At 45.5% G+C, this 27692-nt stretch overlaps 1 protein-coding gene across 3 annotated transcripts in view; it reads left to right on the plus strand.

The window, feature by feature from the left end:
• LOC144508589 (proto-oncogene tyrosine-protein kinase Src-like) overlaps nt 1-27692 on the plus strand; it is a 192272-nt gene that overhangs the window by 100848 nt on the left and 63732 nt on the right. For all 3 annotated transcript variants that reach the window (XM_078236707.1, XM_078236708.1, XM_078236706.1), the window contains exon 3: nt 16962-17061. In XM_078236707.1, the coding sequence (XP_078092833.1) occupies nt 16962-17061 (100 nt within the window). The remainder of the gene's footprint in view (nt 1-16961; nt 17062-27692) is intronic.

Consider the following 27692-nt stretch of genomic DNA (forward strand, 5'->3'; position numbering starts at 1 on the left):
TGGCAGGCAGTGACTAGTGGGGTACTGCAGGGATCTGTGCTGAGATCCCAACTGTTCACTATATATATTAATAATTTGGAAGAGGCAACAAAATATATTGTCTCCAAATTTGCAGATGATGCAAAGTTGGGTGAGCTGTGAGGAGGATGCTGAGATGTTTCAGTGTGATTTGGGCAGACTGAATGAGTGGACATGTGCATGGCAAATGCAGTATAATGTGAATACATGTGAGGTTATCCACTTCGGTAGCAAAAATAGTAAGGCAGGCTATTATTGAATGGGTGTAAATTGAGAGAGGTGGATACTCAGCAAGACCTTGGAGTCCTCATGCATTAGTTGCTGAAAATAAGTGTGCAGGTACAGCAGGCAGTAAAGAAGACCAATGTTATGTTGGCCTTCATAGCAAAAGGGTTTGAGTATAGGGATAGGGATGTTGTACTATAAGACCATAAGACATAGGAGCAGAATTAGGCCACTTGGCCCATCGAGTCTGCTCCGCCATTCAATCATGGCTGATATTTTTCTCATTCCCATTCTCCTGCCTTTTCCCCATAACCCCTGATCCCCTTATCAATCAAAAACCTATCTCTGTCTTAAAGACATTCAATGACTTAGCCTTCACAGCCTTCTGCGGCAAAGAGTTCCACAGATTCACTACTCTCTGGCAAAAGAAATTCCTCCTCATCTCTGTTTTAAAGAATCGTCCCTTCAGCCTGAGGTTGTGCCCTCTGGTTCTAATTTTTCCTACTTGTGGAAACATCCTCTCCGCGTCCACTCTATCCAGGCCTCGCAGTATTCTGTAAGTTTCAATAAGATCCCCCCTCATCCTTCTAAACTCCAATGAGTACAGACCCAGAGTCCTTAACCGTTCCTCGTATGACAAGCTCTTTATTCCAGGGATCATTCTTGTGAACCTCCTCTGGACCCTTTCCAAGGCCAGTCCTTAGATGCGGGGCCCAAAACTGCTCACAATACTCCAAATAGAGTCTGACCAGATCATTATACAGCCTCAGAAGTACATCCCTGCTCTTGTATTCTAGCCCTCTCGACATGAACACTAACATTGCATTTGCCTTCCTAACTGTCGATTGAACCTGCACGTTAAGCTTAAGAGAATCTTGAACAAGGACTCCCAAGTCCCTTTGTGTTTCTGATTTCCTAAGCATTTCTCCATTTAGAAAATAGCCTGTGCCTCCGTTCCTCCTTCCAATGTGCATACCCTCACACTTTTCCACATTGTATTCCATCTGCCACTTCTTTGCCCACTTTCCTAACCTGTCCAAGTCCTTCTGCAGCCCCCTTGCTTCCTCAATATTACCTGTCCCTCTACATATCTTTGTATTATCTGCAAACTTAGCACCAGTGCCTTCAGTTCCTTCTTCCAAATCGTTAATGTACATTGTGAAAAGTTGTGGTCCCAGCACCGACCCCGAGGCACACCACTAGTCACCGGCTGCCATCCTGAAAAAGATCCCTTTATTCCCACTCTCTGCCTTCTGCCAGTCAGCCAATCTTCTATCCATGCCAGAGTCTTACCATTAACACTATGGGCTCTTAACTTATTTAACGGTCTCCTATGCGGCACCTTGTCAAAGGATTTCTGGAAATCTAAATAAATCATGTCCATTGATTCTTCTTTATCTAACTTCCTTGCTACCTCCTCAACGAACTCTAACAGATTTGTCAGACATGACCTCCCCTTGACGAAGCCGTGCTGACTCAGTCCTATTTTATCATGCACTTCCAAGTACTTCGCGATCTCATCTTTAATAATGGACTCTAAAATCTTGCCAATGACTGAAATCAGGCTAACCGGCCTATAATTTCCCGACTGCTGCCTCCCTCCCTTTTTAAACAGCGGTGTTACATTAGCTACTTTCCAGTCCTTTGGGATCCTCCCTGCCTTCAGTGATTGTTGAAAGATCACCACCAATGCCTCTGCAATTTCCTCAGCTATCTCCTTTAGAACCCAGGGGTGTAGTCCATCCGGTCCAGGTGACTTATCTACCTTCAGCCCTTTCAGTTTCCCCAGAACCTTCTCCTTAGTGATGGCCATTACACTCACCTGTGCCCCCGACCGTCCTGGAGCTCTGGCATCCCACTGGTGTCTTCCACCATGAAGATTGATGCAAAGTAACTATTCAGTTCCTCTGCCATTTCTTTGTTTCCTATTATTACTTCTCCAGCCTCATTTTGCAGTGGTCCAATGTCTATTTTTGCCTCTCTCTTACCTTTTATATATTGGAAAAAACTCTTTCTATCTTCTTTCATATTACTAGCTAGCTTACACTCATATTTCATCTTCTACCCCCTTATTGCTTTTTTAGTTGCCCTCTGCTCGCTTTTAAAGGCTTCCCAATCTTCTGGCTTCCCACTAATCCTTGCCACTTTGTATGCTTCTTCTTTTGCTTTTATGCTTTCCTTGACTTCCCTCATCAGCCATGAATGCCTCGTCCTCTCCTTAGCATGTTTCCTCCCCCTTGGGATGAATTTCTGTTGTGCCTCCTGAATAACGCTCAAAAACTTCTGCCATTGCTATTCCAAAGTCTTCCCTGCTAGGCTCCCTTTTCAATCAACTCTGGGCAGCTCCTCCCTCATGTCTTTGTAGTTACCTTTATTTAATTGTAATAATATTACATCTGATTCCAGCTTCTCCCTCTCAAACTGCAGAGTAAATTCTATCATATTGTGGTCACTGCTCCCTAAGGGTTCCTTCACCCTAAGTTCCCGAATCAAGTCTGCCTCATTACAAATCACTTAATCCAGAATTGCCTGTCACAAGCTGCTCCAAAAAGCCATCTCTTAGACATTCCACAAATTCCTTTTCTTGGTATCCACTACCTACCTGATTTCCCCAGTCCACCTGCATATTGAAGTCCCCCATGATTATTATAATATTACTTTTTTTTAATGCCTTTTCTATCTCCTGATTTATTTTCTGCCTCACATCCTGACTACTGCTAGGGGGCCTGTGCACAACTGCCATCAGGGCCTTTTTACCTTTGCGATTCCTCACCTCTACCCACAGAGATTCTATGTCTTCTGATCCTATATCACTTCTTACCAAGAAGAAATTAGATATAGTTTTTGGAGCAAAAGGGATCAAGGGATATGGGGGGGGGAAGGTTATTGAGTCTGATGAGCAGCCATGATCAAGATGAATGGCAGAGCAGGCGCGAAGGGTCGAATTTTCTATGTATGTTTCTATGTACGATTGGCCTGGATGTCGTTTTGGCCGATAATGTCACTCTCTTTATTGCGATATGTTGTTGTGTCCTCTGCTATTTTTCATTGGGGGCTCAAATTGATGAAAGTGTCTTGCCATCTGCTCAGATGAGCTAACTGTGAATCGGGAGGATGTGGCCGGATTCTTCCTTGATCTCTGCCCAAATGTTTTGGGGCTGGCAAATGTTTCTTCTGCTGTCCCGTAAATTGGAGGCATGAATTTCCCGGGGAGGGAGCCCAGACATTGCCTTCTATTTATGGTAACTCCCCAAAGTCCACAAAAGCGTTGTGTTATCTGGCCCAGATGTTTTCTCCTGCTCTTTGGTAATCGGCCAGCCTCCAAGAGGAGAAAATTGATGCAACAGATGTGACTGTAATAGTTTTCTGCTGCTTGCAAATTACCTGAAAAGACACAATTGCAGCTATAATTGCTTAAGATACTCGGAACACATCCGCGATGCATTCTAACCAAATGTTTTGGCAGTACCAATACATCTGTCTTCTCATCAAGAAGCTAGGTTTGTGGTATCAAGTAGTGATTTTGTGATTGCCCATTAATTATATATTAACTTTTACCCATTCTCTTACACTTGCTCCTGAGAGTAAATGTTTCTCTGGCACCGATCCATTGCTTATACATTTTGCTTGATATTTGCTTTATAAACAGTAATTAGCGAGAAACATGCAGATTTATTCACCACTTACTTCATTCCCACGTTCCTGCATTTAACAGTGGTGTTAAAGTACTGACTGTAATCAGCATGGATCGAGTGGCAAACAGAACAGAAAGTGTTTCCAAATGACTTATTTTGGTTGACTCTGTAGTCAAGGGATCACACAGCCAATGAGCTTCCTACATTTCAACAATTCAAAAGTGGTTCATTGGCTGGAAAATACTTTGGGATGTCCCAAGGTTTTGAAAGGTGCTATAGAAATGCAGAAATGACTTTCTGTATGATAGCTACAAGACGGAGAAGGAGCTGACAACTTGAGACGTCTAAGGTTCACTGTGTGAGGCCAGGGTGGTGGGGGAGGAGGGACTTGCAACTGCCGAATGGAGTAGCATGAGTAATGTGGACATGACCCTTACCAGACATCCGTGTGTAGAAAGATTTTGTGATCTTGGTCGGCACAGTGGTTAGCACGATAAGGCCATAAAACGTAGGAGCAGAGTTAGGCCACTCGGCCCACCGAGTCTGCTCCGCCATTCAATCATGGCTGATATTTTTCTCATCCCCATTCTCCTGCCTTTCCCCCATAACCCCTGATCCCCTTATTAATCAAGAATCTATCTATCTCCGTCTTAAAGACACTCAATGAACTGGCCTCCACAGCCTTCTGCGGTAAAGAGTTCCACAGATTCACCACTCTCTGGCTGAGGAAATTCCTCCTCATCTCAAATGACTTATTTTGGTCGACTCTGTAGTCTGTAGCACTACTGCCTCAAAGTGCCAGGGACCTGGGTTTGATTCCCGGCTTGGATCACTGTCTGTGCAGAGTCTGCACGTTCTCCCCGTGTGCGTGTGGGTTTCCTCCCACAGTCCAAAAGACGTGCTAATTAGGTGCATTGACTGTGCTAAATTCCCCCCTCAGTATACCCGAACAGGCGCCGGAGTGTGGCGACTCGGGGATTTTCACAGTAACTTCATTGCAGTGTTAATGTAAGCCTACTTGTGACACCAATAAATAAACTTAACTTGGACCTGTGTAAGATCTAATCCAGAAACCAAACGTGCAGCCAAGGAGCAACATGTGGATGGCTGTATTGGTGAAAGTGAGCTGTCTAAATGATGGGGTTTCTCCATGAGGAAACATCACAGGTTTCCATCAGCATCCAGTTAACTATTTCACCATTGGAATGATGTTGGTATATACCAAGTTGATAGTGGCGAGAAACATCAGCTAAGAGCAGTCGGAGAGCATTCACTGAGCGCAGGCCATCATTGACTATAATCAAATCACTACTTGTCACCTGAAGATTGAAGATAGCATTCTCTTTATTATTGGTGCCACTGAAGTGAGAGAGGCCAAAATTGTATGAAAACTTCCCTCTGTGCTTGTGAAGAATTTGCCAGTTAGTGGGTGAAATCTTACCAAAGAATGGCAGAGTGTTGTTTCTGGTGATAAAACCGGTGTGTTTCTTTCCAGCAAAACCGGCTGGTTTTCTCTCCAGTTTTTACTATACTCTGCTAAAAAGAAAATCCAGGGGAGGGGGGGCATGTTTCACGCTGTCACGCAGGGGGATGGGGCCTCAACACGCCGCTAGACCCCCCCCCCCCTCCCCCACCCCGGAGGTGTCAGGGGTTCCGACTCCCACGATCCTCGGCCCTTCCACCCCTCCCCGGCCTCGATCATTGCCTTCCACCCCGCCCTCCAGAGTCGGAGCTGGCACCACCTCCCCTTTCCCCAGATGGACATTGCCAGCATCCCGTGCTCCACTGTCCGCTCCGGCCCGCCACCACATACAAGTGAATACCCCCCCCCCACTCAATAAGGCATCCCTACCTGCCCCGGCAATGCCTGTTGGCACAGGTTAATACTGCCAGGTTGTCATGGGCCTGATGCCAACCTGGCAGTGCCAAAGACAGTGCCATGGGACAATGCCCGGCCGCTGCTTGGCCATGCCCCTCTCCCCCAGGAGCTGTACTCACTGTTGCGCCCCCTGGGGGGGGTGGGAGACACCCCACGACAGGTTTAAAGTTTATTTATTAGTCACAAGTAGGCTTACATTCACACTGCGCTGAAGATGCTGTGAAAATCCCTTAGTCGCCACACTCTGGCGCCTGTTCAGGTACACTGAGGGAGAATTTAGCATGGCCAGTGCACCTAACCAGCATGTCTTTCGGACTTTGGGAGGAAACCGGAGCACCCGGAGGAAACCCACGCAGACATGAGGAGAATGTGCAGACTCCACTCAGACAGTGACCCAAGCTGGGAATTGAACCCGGGTCCCTGGTGGTGTGAGGCAACGGTGCTGACCACGATGCCACCATGCCGTCCCCATTGGAACAAGTTGACAGAATAATTCTTGTCTCTTGCATGCAATATTACCAGCTGAACAAGGCGGATCCTTGAAAGGTGAACAGTCTATAGTAAACTTCAGGACTCAAAGCAAGTTTCATTTCTCCATTGCGGTCCTTTCTGAAAATAAGGCAGAAAGCAGAGCTTGCCACGTATTCCAATTCTCTTCCCCACACTTGGTGGTGCATTAAGGCAGACTTGTGACACAAGGGGTCACAAGTTCAAGGTATGGGGGGCAAGGTTCAATACAGCTATGTGGGGGACGTATTTTACACAGAGGGTGGTGGGGACCTGGAATGCACTACCAAGCAAGGTGGTTGAGGCAGACACGCCAGGATCATTTAAGACATATCTAGATAGCCACATGAACAGACTGGGAATAGAGGGATACAAACGGATGGTCTAGTTAGGAACACGCGATTGGTGCAGGCTTGGAGGGCCGAAGGGCCTGTTACTTGTTCTTTGTTCTTTGTTGTTCTTTACTTTCCATAGCTAGTAATTCCTGAAACAGGTTGCTAATCTGTCACCAGGGGCTTATAGTTTGAGGGGCGCCACTCCACATCAAGTGTGGCTGACCAGGAGATGCTCCCACTCTTACCGCCAACGATTGTTGTGTTGGGAGGATTTGCAGGTTAACGCAGTCAAGTTATTAACGCACCTTCCTTGGTCATCAGATCCTGGAGTGGGAATTGAACCCGGGGCTTCAGGCTCAGAGGCAGGGATGTTAACCACTGCGCCAAGATCGCTGCTTGCGGCACATATGTAACTAAAATTGCCCACTGTTGTTTTGGATAATGTGGGCTGGATTTTACTGGCTCCTGGGTGGTGGGAAATGAAGCAGTGTGCAGCCACTTTGGCATGGCTCCCCGAAACCTACCTGCTGTCAGGGACGTTTCCCAGCAGCGGGCAAGGGGCGGGTATGGATTGGCTACCCACTCCACTGAGTTCGTAGAATCTTGCAGTGCAGAAGGAGGCCACTTGGCCTATCGAGTCTTAGCCTAGCTGGTCCCCCTAACACTAAGGGGCAATTCAGCATGGCCAATCCACCTAACCCACACATCTTTGGACTGTGGGAGGAAACCGGAGCACCCGGAGGAAACACACGCAGACACGGGGAGAATGTGCAGACTCTGCACAGACAGTGACCCAAGCTGGGAATCGAACCCAGGTCCCTGGCGCTGTGAGGCAACAGTGCTAACCACTATGCTACCGTTAAAGGCCCTAATTGAAGGCTTTGAGTGGGGCCGCCCTCTGCCACTTAAGGAGGTTGCCAGCTTAATGGAGGTGGCCTCACTGAGGCAGTCACATGGTCATTGGAGTCAAGGACTCCATAACTCAGAAGAGGCTGCAGGCAGGAAATCCAGCCCCTGTGGCCTTAATTATTCCCCCTCCACAATTACTTCCCCCTCTTCGTTGTCAGGGTATGCCACCTTTGGCCATCCTGAATATTTTATTTGAACTTGTCTGTGGAGAGAGAGATGCTCCTTGTTCACCACCCTTACAAAGCAGCACCCGCCTGTCACTGATCTGCGAGCTCTTCATTTGGACCTGGAGGTGTCTAATTAGTAGGTAATCTCCGGTAACATTGTCGAGCTGGTCTTGCTGCCTGCAAGTGTGGGCTCGGGACACCCTTTTTGGTCCTGACATCGGGGTCCCGAAACCTGTGAAAGAGTTCACCTGTGTGTGTCTCCCCCTCTCCCATTGCTGTGTTCAGAATTTACCAATCCAAAGATGTGTGGGTTAGGTTGATTGGCCATGCTAAATTGACCCTCGTGTCAGAGGGACTAGCAGGGTAAATGAGGGTTATGGGAATTAGGGCCTGCGTGGAATTGTGGTCAGTACAGATTTGATGGGCCAAATGGCCTCCTTCTGTATTGTAGGGATTCTATGCAAATAATAGTGAGATAAATGCCCACGACTTTATTAATGTGGAAATAACCCACAAATTTGTGGCAAGGAAGAGATACTCTGAGTTGTAATTCGCCATAAATTTCTGGCAAATTTGCTATGCTCCACGTTTAGCCACAGGAGAATAGGAGCTCGCACCTGCGAATTTCACAACTTTGCTGCATTTGCATAGTAAGTATGAATTAAATTTGCCACAAAATAAGTGCCAGAGCTTACTGCACAAGGACCCTTTAATTACGCGATTTCAGTTCCTGCAACGCCACTGTCTCTCTGTGGCCCAGAGAGGGAAGAGTTTACACTGTGGAATCTCATTCCTGCAGCTAGCAAATTGTTTCTGCAAGTTTTTTGAAATGGAAAATGTAAACTAAAATAAACCTTGCTTTTGCCCTCTCCTCCTCCCTCTCTCTCTCTCTTTTAATCCAATCAATCTTTCTTTATCTGTATTTTGCTTTCTGTACTTAATTTGACTGTAATTCACTTTATTTCCCTGTCTATTCGATTCTCTGTTGTTAAAGCTCATTGATTAAAGAAGATAGACTGTTGGTGCTACAGCTCACCGAGGTCCCAGTTGACTCTCATTACTGGTAGAATTGAAGAGTGATGCCACTGCAAGGCGTCACAGTGTGTGCAAATGTGATGTCCTTGTGACACCGTTTCATGATCCCATTACAAGTAATTGCACTGCGGCCATCAATCAGTGCATTTATCAGCCCCCGGAAGCACAGTGGTATTTGGGGCGGCCTCCGAATAGCTATGGATCTTCTGGACTGCAATGCCCAAGACCAGAAACGTCCATCGCACCCAGCCTTTGATTGATGCCGCAGTGCGCGAGCTGCACACACTGACAACTGAGGTGCAATACCAAGTAAACAGTGCAGCATCCCCTCAGCACTGCACTGGAGTGACAGCCTAGACTTTGTGCTGATGGGACTTGGAACGCACAATCTTCTGATTCAGAGGGAGGGACGCCACTGCCGAACCACATCCGACACCAGGATAATGTTGATGGGCTGGAGGAGCCATTCAGAAGTCCAAAGGGAACTCACAGGGTCGCAAGATCAGAATAAAAAGATTGGCCGAGTGGCTCTGGGAGGTGCGGGAGGGGTAACAACAAGATGGAGGTGGTGAGAGCAGTAGCCTTTAGTTATCTTTAGAAACCGGCAGGCGCTCTCAAATTTTCAGAGATTTCCTGTGATCCTCCTGGTTTTACAATAAGACAAGTTTAAAAAAAAAAAAAAAATTTGACTGACCTACTGTCTGAGGTGGTCCCTTTAAAGACAAGTGGTTCGGCTGCTCGATGAGAGAAGGGGCTGACCACAACACGAACAGCGTATGCTACAATCATTCACACACACAGCTGGCAAAGGGGCTTTAAATTACATTTCACAGTGGGCACGTGCCCTGGGTGCATGCAAGGAAACAAAACCAATTTTTAAAAAATGTATTAGTGTCACAAGTAAACTTGCTTGTTATGGGCAGCACGGTGGCACAGTGGTTAGCTCTGCAGCCTCATAGCACCAGGAACCTGGGTTCAATTCCCGGCTTGGGTTGCTGTCTGTGTGGAGTTTGCACGTTCTCCCCGTGTCTGCGTGGATTTCCTCTGGATGCTCCGGTTTTCCTCCCACAGTCCAAAGGTGTGCGGGTTAGGTGCACTGGCCATGCTATATTGCTCCTTAGTGTCCCGGGATGCGTAGGTTAGAGGGATTAGCGGGATAAATATGTGGGGTTATGGGGATAGGGCCTGGATGGGATTGTTGTTGGCGCAGACTCAATGGGCTGAATGGCCTCCTTCTGCACTGTCGGGTTTCTATGAACTCTGCAATGAAGTTAATGTGAAAATCCGCTAGTTGTCACACACTGGAGCCTGTTCGGGTACACCTGAGGGAGAATTTAGCATGGCCAATGCAACTAACCAGCACGCCTTTCAGACTATGGCATGCCTCCATTACAAAAGGAGAAACAGCACAATTCAACCTCGAGGCGATATCGTTCATCGACGAAGAAAACAAATGTTTGTCTGGACAGTGAGGTCCTGGAAATTTTACTGCCTTTTTTTTTGTTGGCGTAATTAACAATCTGATGAAATTGCATTTTCAGAGATTTCCTGTGATTGAGTAGAGTGTTATTAATTAAGTGAAATGATAACTGGCATGAGTCAGAAGAATGAGGTCTCTGAAGTGTACAAATAATTGCTGAGAAGTTGTGAGGAAGGTTTTGTTTTGTCTCGAATAGCGCTGGCAGAAAACCAGTGCAAAAGTTTCTGTTGGCGAGCAGAGAGATTATTGTCATGTCCCAGCACCATCTGACAGCATTAATATTTCAAAGGATGGGGGACACGTGGAAGCTGAGCACTAGCACTGCTCCAGTTCATTCACCCACAAGCTGAGGAATACAATTGAAATACAAAAGGGAAGAGCAATGTTCTGTTGCCCAAAGGTGCTGACAGGCCTGAAATTCGGGTTTGATTTTGGTTTGAGGATTGAGGAGGAGCCTTTCCTTCTTCTTCCTTCCCTCCCCACCCCCCAGCACCAACCGTTAAAATTTATTTCTTAGTCACATGTAGGCTTACATTAACACTGTAATGAAGCCACTGTGAAAATCCCCCAAGTCGCCACCCTCCAGCGCCTGTTCGGGTTACACTGAGGGAGAATTTAGCATGACCAAGACACGGCACGGTAGCACTGTGGTTAGCACTGCTGCTTCACAGCTCCAGGGACCTCCTGGGTTCGATTCCCGGCTCGGGTCACTGTCTGTATGGAGTTTGCACATTCTCCTCGTGTCTGCGTGGGTTTCCTCCGGGTGCTCCGGTTTCCTACCACAGTCCAAAGATGCGCGGGTTAGGTTGATTGGCCATGCTAAAATTGCCCCTTAGTGTTGTCCTGAGATGAGTAGTTTAGAGGGATTAGCGGATAAAATATGTAGGGATGTGGGGGTAGGGTCTGGGTGGGATTATGGTCGATGCAGACTCGATGGGCCGAATGGCCTCTTTCTGCACTGTAGGGTTCTATGACGACCTAACCAGCACGTCCTTCAGACTGTGGGAAGAAACCGGAGCACCCGGAGGAAACCCATGCAGACACGGGGAGAACGTGCAAACTCCACACAGACAGTGACCCAGGCCGGGAATCGAACCCAGGTCCCTGGTGCTGTGAGGCAGCACTTTTAACCAATGTGCCACCGTGCCTTCACCCCACAGAAACCAACCGATGTTTCTGTGTTAGCCTGACTAGCATCTTTTCTACAGTAAATGTCACCACCACAGGTGTGAAAGGAAATGTTCCATTTGCCCCAGTGTGCTTGGACTGCGAATTAATTAGCTTTGCTGCCTACAGCTTTTCTGGGAAAATGCAAACAGGGATTATGTTGCCACTGACCTGCGCTTGTGATCTGTACAGAAGGCAGGGTGGCTTTTCAAACCTTTAGAACTAGAATTTGTCCTTCCTCAGTTTCTGAAAGGTTAAACGCACTGAAGCTCTACAAATCCTAACTGAATGACTCTTGCAAGAAGTTTTAAATTTTGATGTAACCCTCTCCTGGTGTGGTTTCCTGCGACGTGCTGTTTTTTGTGTCATCGCTCCACATTAACTCACGTTATTGTGGACGCTATGCCAAGAGAAATTGGAATTGCGATAACCCGTTTTCTGAAACCATTCTCCAGTTCCACATTATCTGCTGCTTGCACTTCTAAAGTTTATTTATTCATTAGTCACGAGTACGCTTACATTAACACTGCAATGAAGTTACTGTGGAAAATCCCCTCGTCGCCACACTCCGGCGCCTGTTTGGGTACACTGAGGGAGAAGTTAGCATGGCCAGTGCACCAAACCGGCACGCCTTTCGGACTGTGGGAGGAAACCGGAGCACCCGGAGGAAACCCACGCAGACACGGGGAGAACGTACAGACTCCACACACAGTGATCCAAGCCGGGGATCGAACCCAGGTCCTTGGCGCTGTGAGGCAGCAGTGCTAACCACTGTGCTGCCCTGTAAATGAGAAAATGCAGTTTTTTAATTTGCAAGCCACTCTTTTTTATTTGTGTCGTTTTTGTTTTGCATTTAAACTTGTCTATTGCTATGTGTTTTTGATACCTCAAATACATATTTACACTTGTTTACAGGGGATGGTGTCTCAATCTGGTTTCACAACACTCTCAGCTGATGAGCTTTTCTTTCTGATGAACAATATTGCCTAAAAAAAAATGGACTGTGCTGTTCTGCTTTTTGCAACAGAACTGTGCCAGCTGCCGTATTGATTCGAGTTTTCCTGTATGCACCCAGGGCATGTGCCCACTGTGATATGTAATTTAAAGCCCCTTTGCCAACTGTGTCTGTGAATGATTGTAGCATACGCTGTTCGTGTTGTGGTCAGCCCCTTCTCGCATCGAGCAGCCAAACCAGTTGTCTTTAAAGGGACCACCTCAGACAGTATGTCAATTTTTAAAAAAGTTGTCTTGCTGTAAAACCAGGACGAGCAGGAGTACTCAAATTATAACTGAAGGCTACTGCTCTCTCCCTTTCCAACTTATTGATAACTCACCTGTACTTTCCAGAGCCATTTAGCTGATCTTTTTATTTTAAATTTTTTTAAATTCATTAGTCCGACATGGGTGTCGCTGGCTGGCCAGCATTTATTGCCAATCCCTAGTTGTCCGAGGGCAGTTGAGAGTCAACCACTTTGCTGTGGCTCTGGGGTCACGTGTCAGCCAAACCAGGTAAGGATAGCAGATTTCCTCCCCTAAAGGGCATTAGTGAACCAGATGGATTTTTACAACAATCGACAATGGTTTCGTGGTTATCATTAGATTCTTAATTCCTTTTCATTCTGATCTTGCGAACCTGTGAGCTGCCTTTGGGCTTCTGAACGGTTCCTCCAGCCTATCAACATTATCCTGGTGACGGATGTGGTTCAGCAGTGGCATCTCTTCCTCTGAATCAGAAGATTGTGCGTTCCAAGTCCCGTGAGCACAAAATCTAGGCTGTCACTCCAGCGCAGTGCTGAGGGGATGCTGCACTGTTGGAGACACCATGGCCCTTTTCAAAGAAGAGGCAAGGAAATTATCCCTGGAAGTGCTGACTGATTGATTCATAGAATCCCTACAATGCAGACGGAGGCCATTCGGCCCATCGAGTCAGCACCGACCACAATCCCACCCAGGCCCTACCCCCACATATTTACCCGCTGATCCCTCTAACCTACATATCTCAGGACTTTAAGGGGCAATTTTTAACCTGGCCAATCGACCTAACCCGCACATCTTTGGACTGTGGGAGGAAACCGGAACACCCGGAGGAAACCCACGCAGACACGAGGAGAATGTGCAAACTCCACACAGACTATTATTATTTGACATTGGTTGAGAGAAATTATTGTTAACAACATTATTGTTCGTGGGAGTTTACTGTGCACAGATTGGCTGTTATGTTTCCTACAACAGTGATAACATTTCAGAAATCTCCATGGGTTGTAAAACATTTCTGAATATCCTGATGTCATGAAGGTTGCTATACAGATATCTTTAAATCTTAATGAATTTGGTAGCCTAATTTACCATGATAATTCTCCAAGGATGTGTGGGCCAGGTTGATTGGCCATGCTAAATTGTCCCTTAGTGTCAGGGAGACCAGCAGGGTAAATACTTGGGGTTACTGGGATCGGGCCTGGGTGGGATTGTTGTTGGTGCAGGCTTGATGGGCTGAATGGCCTCTTTCTGCACTGTAGGGATTCTATGATTCAAAACATGTGTTGTGTACGGCATTGGAATCACGGCTCTCCTCCCACCTTTGGGCACAGCAATATCTTCAGGTCACTGTGTCTGTATTCCTGCCATGTCCCCTGTTTTATTGCATCATTGCCAAGAATTCAGTCATGTTTTATGTATCATTATTTTTCATTTGCAAGCCAAGCAATTCTGATGATGAATATCCTTTGATAGATCCAGCAGCACTAAGGTAATAAAGTAGGTGATGAAACATGGTAGCTCATTGAGGATGATAAAGCCAGCTGATCAACAAATGTCTCGGTCCCTGCTGATTGACCATTAGTGGTCACATACACCATGTTACCAGATTTTTTGCGGAGCAGGTAGTGGCCGGAATTCTCCAATTCGCCTGTGGCCGGGATTCTCCGGTCCCGCTGTAGCAAATGGAGTTTTGGCTGAGCGCCAAATTCTCCGTCCTCGCTGGCAAAGGTAGCGGGGCGAACGCGATCAGAGAATCCTGGCCAGGATCTCGAAAAGGGAGCTCGAGAAAAGTATGACATGAAAGCAAATAAATTTGATTTTTTTTTCCTGGAACGTACAAATACAATTTATAATAACGACTTAGATAAAGAGACGTGGGGTGATGTGTCTGGGTTTGCTGATTATACCAAACTCGGTGAAGGGCTGGGCTTTGAGGAGGACGGGGGAAGCTTCAGGATGATGTGGACAGGTCAAGTGAGTGCGCAACAAGATGGCAGATGGTCTATAATGTGGGGAAGCGCAAAGATGTTAATTTCAGTCCAAGGAATAAAAAAGCAGAAAGGTGTGAAACTTGTAAATGTTGATGTTGAAACAGACTTTGCCCTGCTCATAAAAGGAGCACAGAAAGTTGGAACGCAGGTTGTTATGCCCTTCAAAAAAAAAAGGTTGCCAAGATGGCCCCAGCAACTACAGACCAGTCACTTTAACATCAGTGATGGTCAGGCTTCTAAAAGCAGTTTGTAGAATCATAGAACCCCTACAGTGCTGAAGGAGGCCATTCGGTCCATCAAGTTGGCAGCGTTCTCAATCCCACCCAGGCCCTTTCCCCTTAACCCCATCTATTTACCCTGATATTCCCCCGACACTATGGGTCAATTTAGCATGACCAATCAACCTAACCCACACATCTTTGGACTGTGGGAGAAACCCACGCAGACATGCGGAGAAGGTGCAAACTCCACACAGACAGTCACCCGAGGCCAGAATTGAACCTGGGTCCCTGGCGCTGTGAGGCAGCTGTGCTAGCCACTGTGCCACCGTGCTGCTCAGTTATTTGGGATAGAATTAGTAGTCTCATGGAAAACCGTGGGTTGATTAGAAAGAGCTGGCGTGGATTTCTAAAGGGGAAATCGTGTTTAATTCACTTGCTAGAGATTTTTGAGGAGGTAGCAGAAGGGTCAATGAGGGTAATGCTGGTGATATGGGCTTTCAAAAGTCATTAGATACAGTGCCACACGACAGACTTGTGAGAAAGGATATAGATCATGGAATAAAAGGGGCAGCAGCAACATTGGTACAAAATTCGCTAAATAGGAAGCAGAGGGTAATGGTCAATTGTTGTTTTTCAGGCTGGAGGAGGGTGTGTAGTGGTGGTCCCCAGGGGTCAGTATTGGAACCCTTGCTTTTCCTGATATATATTAAAGATCTAAATCTTGATGGATGGTACAAAGCTTGGAAGTGTTGCAAACTGTGGCGAGGGACAGTGTGGAACTTCAAGGGGAGATAAGCAAGTTGGTCGAGTGGGCAGATGGGTGGTAGGTGAGGTTCAATGCGGAGAAGTGTGAGATGATGCATTTTGGAAAGAAGAACATGGAAAGGCAATAGAAAATAAGGGGTACAATCCTTAAGGAGCAGTGAGACTTGGGTGTACGTGTGTAGGACAGCTGGAGAGAGCAGTTTATAAAGCATTGCAGTATTCTGGGCTTTATTAATAGAGGCATAGAGCAAAGAGATCATGCTGAACTTGTGCAAGATGTCAGCTAGAGTATCGTGCACAGTTTTGGAAGCCACATTATAGGAAGGATGTGAACGCATTGGAGAGAGTGCAGAAGAGATTTACAAGAATACCTCCAGGGGTGAGAAACTTCAGTTATGAGGATTGATTGGAGAGGTTTGACTATTCTCCTCAGAGAGAAAAGGGGATTTGATAGAGGTATTCAAAATCATCCGGGGAGCTGGACAGTGTAGATAGGGAGAAACTCTACCTGCTCACAAAAGGATCAAGAATGAGAGGGCACAGCTCTGACGAAGGGTCATCCAGACTCTAAACATTGGCTCTATTCTCTCTAAGAAGTCTCACAACACCAGGTTAAAGTCCAACAGGTTTATTTGGTAGCAAATACCATAAGCTTTCGGAGCGCTGCTCCTTCGTCAGACGGAGTGGAAATTTCCACTCCATCTGACGAAGGTGCAGCGCTCCGAAAGCTTATGGCATTTGCTACCAAATAAACCTGTTGGACTTTAACCTGGTGTTGTGAGACTTCTTACTGTGTTCACCCCAGTCCAATGCCGGCATCTCCACATCTATTCTCTCTTCACAGATGCTGAGTTTCTCCAGCATTTTCTGTTGTTTCAGATTCCAGCATCCGTAGTATTTTCCCTTCTGGGGAACAGATTTAAAATGTTTTGCCAAAGAAACATGTGTGATGTGAGGAAAAAAACTTTTTCACACACCGAGTGGTTGAGGTCTGCAATGCTCTGCCTGGAAGTGCGGTGGAGGCAGGTTCAATTGCGGCATTCAAGAGGATGTTAGATGTTTACGTGAACAGAAACAATGTGCAGGGGTACGGGGGAAGATAGCAGGGGAATGGCACGATGTCATGATGGTTGTTTGGAGAGCCAATGCGGACACAATGGACCAAATGACCACCTCCTGCGCCATAGCAATTCTGTGATTCTGAAGTGCAACAAGCGTTTAGGATGGCATGATCGGATTGAACGGCAGAGCAGGCTTGAGGGACCAAACGATCTATTCTTCCACTCTTGTGTAAGTAACATGGGCTGCCAATTGTACAGATTTTCCGCAAAGTGCTGATTTTATCAGATTGTCCCTCTGTTTCTTTTCAGGTGGCGTTACCACCTTTGTGGCACTCTATGATTATGAGTCCAGGACAGCAAGTGACCTTTCCTTCAATAAAGGGGAGAGACTACAGATTGTTAACAACACGTAAGTATGAAATCGGTATTTGTAGTTTGGCCACAATTAGTAGTTTTGTTCAGGTTATTCCCCCCCCTCCCCCACGCCCCCCCCCCCCCCCCCCCCCCCCCCCCCTCTCATTTCAAATACTATTATCCAAGGCGAGTCAGCTAACCTGGCTGAGGTTACTGTGAATCTTCCAGCTCGATTAGATTAATGTGACTATTTAAGATTAAGTTGCAAACTGATAACTCTGACTCTAAATTCAACCAATTTGCAGAAACTCAGTCCCTCAGGTCTGTCGATTGCATCACTTTAAGGGAAGGTGTTACTGAGGTGGAGTAAAACTGTTTGCCAAATGCTGCCTCCTTTGTGGATACCCCTGACAAAGTAGCCTGTCAAATATATAGCAATGCACCCCCACGTTAGCAAATGTCGGGTCCTGCCAAAAGCACATTAAGTTGGTGGACAAGTAAAAGGTACTTACTTGAAAGCTATTTTGGCATCCAACCCATTCCTTTGAGGAACTTTGTGTCCCTGGCTGTCCTTTCACATGCCTTGTAGGGAATTTATCCCAGTGCCTGCTAACCTTGCAATTAGTGTACCATTTTTTGACGTGATCAAGGCTTTAGTGTCAGAATTAATCTGAACATCCATCCCTAATGATTTTTTAAATCCCTCCGTGCCTTTCTCTATCATTTTACCTAAACATTCAATCTATTACTGTTTAATTTACTGTTGAGCATTTAAAAAATCCAATTCATTGTTTGACATAGAGTGCTGGGGTCAAATTATAACCATTTTTCCAACATTCTTGTATTAAGGAAGCATCCTTTATACTTTTATATTTTTTCAGATTTAAAAAATATATATTTTAAGCCATATCAGCTAAAATTATAACTGAACATGTTGCTTAATAGAAATTATACTTAGAATCATAGAATCCCAACAATGATTCTGTTCAGCCCATCGAGCGGCACTGACCATTCCACCCAGGCCCTATCCCCGTAACCCCATGTTTAAAGTTTATTGATGAGTGTCACAAGTAGGCTTACATTAACACTGCAATGAAGTTACTGTGAAAACCCCTAGTCGCTACACTCCGGCGTCTATTCGGGTACACTGAGGGAGAATTTAGGCACAGCCAATCAACCTAACTTGGACAGCACATTATCATGTCTCCGAAAAGCTTCTCTTAAAAACTATGCAGAAAACAATTTCGAAACACAGATGCTACAGGTGAACTTTTCAGCCAATTAGTCCAAAGCAAGACCTCACAAGTACCAGTTAAATGAGTCACTTGTTTTAGTGGTGGGGGCGGTGGCTGAGTGCTGAACTTCCTTTCTCTTTTGAATAGTGTCTTTGATCCTTAACTTCTGCCTGGACGGGGAGTTGAACTCTCTAATGATTACAGCTCTCAAATCGCAGCGCTTCCTTAGCACTGTACTGAAAGACGAGGCGCGGTGGCACACTGGTTAGCACTGCTGCCTCACAACGCCAGGGTCCCAGGTACGATTCCTGGCTTGGGGGTCACTGTCAGTGTGGAAATTGCACGTTCTCCCCGTGCCTGCATGGGTTTCCTCCAGGTGCTCCGGTTCCCTCCCACAGTCCGAAAGACGTGCTGGTTAGGTGCATTGGCCATGCTAAATTCTTCCTCAGTGTACCCGAACAGGTGCCGGAGTGTGGCGACTGGGAGATTTTCACAGTAACTTCAGTGCACTGTTAATGTAAGCCTACTTGTGACTAATAAATAAAATAAAATGTCAGCTTAGATGTTCGAGCCTTCGTGTGGGACTTGAAAATACAACTCTCTTGAGAGTTGTGAGTGCTACCAGCTGAGCTATGCAGACATTAAAGTGGCAGTAAGAGCACCAACGCTACTAAAAAACCTGAGTTTAGACCCTGCCTCACTTGCTTGGTAGGGTGGCCACCAGAAGGGAGGGAAGGCCAGTCTGGGAAAAAGATCTTATCCTGTGTGTTTTGATCAGTAATCCAAGGAGAAAGTGCTTAGCTGTTCAGGGAGATTATACCTACAGCTGCCCATCTTCGAATAATCCTGTGTATGTGAGCAAGTAAGCTGGGCAGAGTAGGCATATTTTCCTTTTGTTCTAAGCATGCCCACACATGTTTTATGTTTTTGGTATTCAACAGGGTGTGTGCGTAACATACTCCTCATCGTTTGCGCATACCACCGGGATGACTCAGTTTGAGTTTTTCACACTGCCTTAATGGAGTCCTCTGGCTTCCACTTAACTCCTCCATCCCGAATTGCAAACAAGAACTCAGTCAAGTGGAGGGAACAGCCTTACAATCATTCTTCCATTCTGCTTTCAGAGATTATATTGCCGTGGTACGATTTAGGAAGTCAATTTTAAGAAAAGGAGAATGACTGGCTGTGTAGGAAGATAAAATTAATTTAGTGATTAACTATTATAACTCATTCTGTGTAACAATGGTTATAACTGTCAGCAAAGGGACAATTATTGAGACCAATTTACCACAGAATGTCACTGTGCACTCAGTTCATCATCCTCCTCTATCCCAGTGTAAATCATTTCTGATGAATTTTTGGATGGGGCAGGGGAAAATGATTGGACTCCTAGTTCTATAACCTTCCATTTTAAATCCCCAGGATTCACGAAACAGTTCAGTACAAATTCAGCTGGAATGTGGTGAATGAAACATTTAATGTACTTTACAGCTTAAATCACCCTTTACAATTAGGCATTCAGGAAGACATTTACTGGAGTAAATATATATTAGTGCTGCAAAAATAACTTTTTAAAGGGATAATTCTTTTCAAAAACAGATTACATGATGTTGGCCTGATTTGCCTCTCCAGAGTCATGCAAGTAGATTCTGCCCCTTTAAGGAAAGCTTCAAGGAACATTCTGGACTGCCATAAATGCATTTAGCTGCTGAAATTGCTTTAAATTCTGATCACTACTTGCAGATGCAGTGGCACGGTGGCACAGTGGTTAGCACTGCTGCCTCACAGCGCCAGGGACCCAGGTTCGATTCCCGACTTGGGTCACTGCCTGTGTGGAGTTTGCATGTTCTCTCCGTGCCTGCGTGGGTTTCCTCCAGGTGTTCCGGTTTCCTCCCACAGTCCAAAGATGTGTGGGTTAGGTGGATTAGCCATCCTAAATTGCCCCTTAGTGTCAGGGGGACTAGCTAGGGTAAGTGCATAGGGTTATGGGGATAGAGCCCGGGTGGGATTGTGGTCGGTGCAGACTCGATGGGCCGAATGGCCTCCTTGTGCACTGTAGGATTCTATGATTCTATACTCCTGTTTCCATTATGTTTCCATTATCACATGCTCCTACACTGCCTTTGAGGAGGCGCTAAAAATTGGATGTAAAAGCATTAATAAAACATTTTTAAAAAGCTTTGAATACATATTTTAAAAACTTACTCAGAAACTGCCTGCCATACCCTAATATAACAAACAAATGATTTGTTTTTTTTTTAAAACGATTCCTTTTTTCTGGAATTCTACAGAAGATCAGAATTCTGCACCATTCCTGTTCACCCATTTCACCCCCTCCCCACTATTCTTATGACATTGAGTCAATTGGCTCTTCACTTCTTCTGGATGTGTTGAAGGAAATGAAATTTAAGATTTTTTAAAAATGTAGAACAACAGCATGGGGGTGATTTTTGACTTTCAGCGTTGGTGCGAGACAGACGGCGCTGATTGAGCAGTCTATCATCCAAGTCTCCCAATTGAAGTTGATGGAAATGGGGGTTCTACAGTGAGCGGCTGAACCTGTAGCACCCTCTCTTATAGCACCTGCAGTCAAAATTGGCCGCATGTGTTGGTATTTCCAAAGAAGCACGACACCAAATCACGAGAAGGAAAGACTGTGGCCATCTGCTGTTAATGGCTGCTCTCCGCGAATGGCTAATCCACTAATTTTGTTAGATTTACAGAATTCCAGGTCGGAATTGTTTGGAAAAGAAGCGCTCCTGAATAGCAAGCTTGTGCGTTGCCCTAATGATGAGAAGTTGTAACTACTGCTTATCTCTATAAATATGACGTGTGTTATAAGGGTACAATCTAATCCCCTTTTCTTTTTTCACATGCAACATTGATTAAATTTAGGAGATTGGATGGCAGGTCTGTATTGTTATCTCTATTTATCCTCTCATAGTATGTTGCCCCTTTATGAACTTATACAACTGCTCAGTAGTAGATATCTTGTCCCGTGGTTTACAATGCAGTTTCTAATTTTAAATGGCAAAGCAGTAGGGGAGCGTTTCAGACTTTACAGTGTGAGGGGATCTCTTGTATATGTCGTGATGGCTCCTGTGAAGGCACCACCTCCCTCAACCCCAACCCCTTCTTCAGACAGAAGGTCTTCCATTTCAACGCTGGGTGTGTAAGAGGAGGGCAATGAATCGGCCACCCCGTATACCCTCTACCTGATTATCATCAGCTCCAGAGGGGCTGCCGATCCGCCCCACACAGTGCATTGTTCACCTCGCTAGAGGTAGACTCTGGTGTTATCGTTGCAGTAAACCATATTTGTTGATGTCTAGGAACTGTTCAAGCCATTCGGCAAGCACAGAAGTCCGATAATGGGCAGGAATTCACAGATTCTGAGGATACTGATGTTGCCCTTAGGGTCCAGAGACCTTGGTTTGAAAACCTAGACTCAATAACTAATAGATTTCACAGTTGAACTCCTTGGTTTCGGAGGCATGCATTCATTGCTGTGCCATTCCATGAGGGCTGCTGTCAATTTAAGAGCCAAAAAAAGCTTCCTGGGGGAAAGCAATTTATCAGACAATTTGAATTATAACATCTAAATTTCTTTCTATTCATTCGTGGGACATGGGTGTCACTGGCTGGCCAACATTTAGAAATCATCATCGAATCTCTACAGTGCAGAAGGAGGCCATTCGGCACATCAAGTCTGCACCAACAACAATCCCACCCAGACCCTATCCCTGCTTAGTTACCGTGCTAATCCCTCTAACCTATCACATCCCAGGACACTAAGGGTAAATTTAGCATGTCCAATCAACCTAACCCGCACACCTTTTGGACTGTGGGAGGAAACCGGAGCACCCGGAGGAAACCCACGCAGACACGGGGAGAATGTGCAAACTCTACACAGGCAGTGACCCAAATTGGGAATCGAACCCAGGTCCCTGGAGCTGTGAGGCAGCCGTGCTCATTCCTAGTTGCCCTTGAAACTAAGTGGCTTGCCAGGGCAATTAAGAACCACATTGCTGTGGCTCTGGAGTCACATGTAGGCCAGACCAGGTAAGGACAGCAGGTTTCCTTCCCTAAAAGACCATTCATGGATTTTTTCAACAATGGTTTCATTGTCATCAGTAGATTCTAAATTCCAGATATTTTTTAAAATTGAATTCAAATTCCACCATCTGCCGTGGTAGGATTTGAGCCTGGGCCCCCAGAACATTAGCTGAGTTTCTGGATTAATAGTCTAGTGATAATACCACTGGGCCATTGCCTCCCCTAAATATCCTTAATTAAATATGTAAACTACCATCAATTCTTCTTTTCTTTCAAAATGGTGCGTGAACATGCATTACGCCTCCAAGTTCTTGAAATCTCGCCATCCAACCAAGTCGGAGTCCAGACGATTAATCTCAAGCTGGCTGTTAGTAAAACTTTCCCTGCGCGTGATGTCAGTGAATAGGATGCTATAGGGTTTGATTTACAATTATTGCAGATAAATAAACCTGTTGTGTGGCCTCACTTTAATCTGTTTCTGTGCTCACAATGTCTGGCTGCCTGCCTGAAATAGCTGAGATTGTACAGAGACAACCCTGAAGAATGTGTTGAAAATTCACAAATGCTTTCACATTTCTTGCAAATGGTGGCTCTTTCCAAGGGAACATTCTGGTAACTTTTATTCTTCCTGGGAGGGAAAAGTCTCAGGAAGGAGTAGAGTTCTGCTACATGTTCTTCACACCTCACTGGACGGAGAAAAACTTGCAGCCATTTAAAAGGCAGTTATTATTTACTGATTTTAAACTTTTGAGGATTGAAGGGATAGACCTTCTGTTGTCTTCATGATTCTGCTTGGGAAGTGTTAAATTCATAGGAGTAAAATGTCTGCTCTGTTGTGATTCATGGCGTAACAAGGGGTTGAGGAATTTTAAGTGTAAATTGGTGATGCACTATCAATCAAGCAAAGACTAGTTTGTATGCAAGAACAAATAGGCTTGTATTCGCAAAAGACTTGGAGCACACCCATGCTGATGAACTGGTCCGGCGACTGAGGCAGGGGGGTTGGGAGCAGTCACCTTTATACCTGGACCAGAGGGGGAGGAGTCTCAGGCAGGGCCGGCAGGGGCATGCCCAGGCATGTCACACACACACAGGCAATAAGCTTAACAGTGGTTTACCACAACTGGATTCACCATAAAATCAAATTTCTGCAATTTGTTTTTTGCACTAGTGTTAGGGTCATAGGATCCCTCCAGTGCCAAAGTGGCCATTCGACCTATCAGGTTGCACCGACTCTGTGATAGAGTATCTTATCCAGCCCCTCTCCCCTGCACTATCCATGTAACCCATGCATTTACCCCGCTAATCCCCTAAACCTATCTATTTTGTGATGTGGAGTTGCCGATGTTGGACTGGGGTAGGCACAGTAAGTAGTCTCATAACACCAGGTTAAAGTCCAACAGGTTTATTTGGTAGCACGAGCTTTCGGAGTGCTGCCCCTTCACCTGACTCACCTGATGAAGGGGCAACGCCGCGAAAGCCTGTGCGACTAAATACCAAGACCGGAATTGAACCCGGGTCCCTGGAGCTGTGAGGCAGCAGAGCTAACTGTTGTGTCACCCTGCCACCCAGAAGCATCGTGCCTGAAGCCAGCTCTGCCCACAGAACTGACTATGCCCCCTGGCTCAAACTAGTTACTACTGGCATATTAATAAAAGCAAAATATTGCAGGAATTCTGATCACCACTGGTAGTAACACCTGTTTGTGTTTCAGGCCTTTAAGGAGGTGCCAGAAATTTTATCCAAAGGCATTAATAAAACATTTTTAAAAAGCTTTGAATACATATCTTTAAAAATTGCTTAATAACTGCCTGCTGTACCCTAATATTAAATAGTGATTCTGTGTACTTTTTACAGAGTCCTTTCTTTTTCAGTCATATAAAATCAGATTACTCTTGGATCAGTGCTGTGATGTAATTTTTTTTTTCATGATGGGATCATTTTTAGCTGTATTAATCAAACTGGACAGTGGAATCTCCACACTTTAAAAAAAGAAAGCCTGTGTTTTTTTAAAATTACATTTTAAAAGGCCTGATTGCCTTTGGCAATGTGCAAATAAGCTTCAGGGAAATCTCGAGAGAAAAAGAAACCTTCTCCAACTGGGCACAATTTTGGGTGCAATCTGGGCTTGGGTTGCTGCATACAGCCAAAGCAAACACCCTGCCCATGTTTATTTTCTCAAAGTCAAAGATTAGCCAGCGTAGTGCAGTTGCTATTTATTTGAAGATTGACAGCAACAGAACATGGCTCTTTATCCCAACTCAGTTTAATAGATTACAAGTTTTGTGTGTTTTTTTTAATGCAACCAATATTTGCCATCCTCCTCGCCCTTCAAGCTTTCATTGTTTTTCTGATAAAGTTATTTTTCTTGTTGCCAGTCTCCATCTTCTTTCCAGAAAACATTGGGCTGGATTTCACTTGTGAGTCCTCATCTTGAAGGAATGTAGGTTGGGAACCCGAGGGCAATTTTTGAGGCAGCGGTCAACTAAATGGCTGCCTCCAGGAAGCCCTGACCAATTGAGAGCAGCGAGTAGGCTCTTGAGGCTGGAGAGGCCAACAAGAGGCCTTTTAGCCCTGAGGGATCAGCAGCCCCAGCATCCGAGGTAGGAGCTGCGGATGTTTGTAAGGAAGGCAAGGTACCTCGTTCAAATCAAAGCGGTTACCCTCCACTGCTCAGCCAGCGGCTGCAGCTGTGGCATTCTCGTTGTGGTAAATGTGGGGTTTCTTCGCTGGCTGGACCACGGTTCCCCCTCTCCCACCTCCCCACCAGTACACCCCTGCCTCTCCCCCAGTCTGCTCTTGGCCTCAGCTAAAGGGCTGCAACAGTCAACCTGTGGGAAAGTGGTCCTATCAGGCCCTTTTTAATTGTCCTAATGGGCTTGCGGATGGGTTGCTATCATCCAGCACCAGGTCGAAGGTCAGCAGTCTGGTGTCTGGAAATGATGATTAGGCTGGGTCTTTTTGCTCTTGAATAGTCAAGGCAGGGGAGCGACTTAATAGAGAACTTTAAGACTATGAAAGCTTGGGATAGATTAGTTCCACTTGTGGGGAAGAGCAGAGACTATCATTGTCTGCTAGCCACTGAGAATGCAAATAGAGAATTCAGAATATGAGAAGGTGGAACGTGCTGGCAGAGGCAGTAGTTGAGACTTTACCGGATAGACATATGAAGAGATGGGGAGTAGAGGGATACAGACGGTCTAGGTAGGACAACGTGATTGGTGCAGGCCTGCAGGGCCGAAAGGCCTGTTCCTTTGCTGTACTGTTCTTTGTTCTTGTTCTTTGAGGCGAATAGATAATATTTAAGGTTGAAGCTAGATAAATGAATAAGGGAGAATGAAGCAGCAGGTTGTGTTGATGAAGTTAGACGAGGAAGGATGGAAGGAGGTTTGAGTGGAGTAAGCATTGGTATGGACTGTCTGGGTTGAATAGCCTATATATTCTCTGTAATATCTTCCCACGGATTGTAAACGAGATGGGACACAACCTGCAAGGCGAAAGTGGGAAAGAACTGGGACCCTGGGCTTAGACTGACTATTCATGGCAGAGGGTCAAGCATCTTTCTACATGTTTCATTTTCTGCATTGTAATAGCCTTACAGTGATGACCAACCCTTTGTCGAGTGAGAATATTCCGAATGGGTAGCTACTTCAACTATTCTGTAGTGTAAGACCAAGGAAATGACTGACTTGTCTCTCTGAGTCAACTGGATATGTAAGCTTGAGTAGAGTGCATGTTGTGACATCCAACCAGGCTCCAGTATTGTCATAATAAAGCTGCTCAAATGTTAGGTGGAGATTATTACTGTTGCATTAAGAATGGTTATGTTTACTGTGTGTTATAATGGAGATACAAGAGCTTGAATGTACCCAGCTGCTTTTATTCAGGGATGGTGTCAGAGAACTCTGTTTCTCTTTATGGAGCAGAGCAAAAAATCATAGAAAAATAACAGGGCAGATAAATTATGCATGCCCACACACTGCAGTCGGGTTCACTCATAGCCACGTTGAATCTCATGCATCTTTAGATTAGAAAGGACAAGTGTTAAAGCTGCCGTAAGTGACATTTATTTGCTGACATTCGGAAGGAATCCAATATCTACAGCCGCATCTGACAAGCTGATTGTTGTGTGTAGGAAACATGTGGCACACTGATTCAGTAGGTGCTGAGGAGAAAGATAAAGCCTCAAGCAGTTGTACACAATGACCCAAGACCAGGAAAGATCACCATTCAAAACACTGCTTAACAAACGATTCAAAAACCAATCATTTTTTTGGGACACAGCTACTACGTTGGGCAGATAACTTGGGTTTATTTATTGGTGTCACAAGTAGCTTACATTAACACTACGATGTGGTTATTGTGAAAATCCCCTGGTCACCACCCTCCGGCGCCTGTTCGGGTACACCGAGGGAGAATTTAGCACGGCCAGTGCACCTAACCTAACTGTGGGAGGAAAAGGGAGCACTCGGAGGAAACCCACGCAGACACTGGGAGAACGTGCAGACTCCGCACAGACAGTGACCCAAGCCGGGAATCGAACCCAGGTCCCTGGAGCTGTGAGGCAGCAGTACTAACCACTGTACCAACCACAGATGATGCATAATTGTATTTGTATAGTTCTGCCAGTGTACCTAAATGGAGCTTTAGCTAAGTTACTATTTGGTCCTCTTCCTGAGTTACAAAAGGGATGAATTGATCATTGGGAGGGTCAGAATCTTTATCAAGCGATGATAGGCAAGCCTTTCCCTATTCTGTTTCTAAATACACAATACCAGGACACCAATTTCATTCCAACATGCCACCCAGGCCCTTGTGTGGGACATAATTTTTTATATTGCTGCAAAACCTATTTTGGCTTTTCTTCCTTTCCAATGGAGGAACACAATAATGAAGAAAGTGGCCCTTTAAATCCTTGAAATCAAACTTTATAGACCTAATCTCATTTAAGTTCTAAGTGCTAGCAGATGTGTGGGATACTTATTTTTATATTTGGGATATCTTCGACTTGAAATTGTTTATTTTTGTGTAATATTTTGGCTGGAATTTTACTGGCACGCCCGCCCGAGGCTCGTAAGATCGCGCCCAAGGCCAACGGAGAATGCCATTCTGCGAACCCCGGGGCAAGCGTGCCAGTAAAATCTGGGCCTTTGTCCAACTTTATTTTTGAGAAGGCAGCATTTTTCGAGAACTTGAAAAGGTAGAAGAACCGATTGTGAAACAGTTCAAAGAGTACAAGCATCTCTAGCGATGTCTTGAGTACTTTTATTTCCAGGTGTTTTTCGGCTAATGTCCGTGTCACAGAAAGTACCAAATGCCACTCGCACTGAATCCAATTGCTTTCCAATTCCAAATTTCAAAGTTTCTCTGCGAGAAGAAAATAACTGTTTTAACA

This window comes from Mustelus asterias, chromosome 20, assembly GCF_964213995.1.
Source record: "Mustelus asterias chromosome 20, sMusAst1.hap1.1, whole genome shotgun sequence".
Classification (NCBI taxonomy): Eukaryota; Metazoa; Chordata; class Chondrichthyes; order Carcharhiniformes; family Triakidae; genus Mustelus; species Mustelus asterias.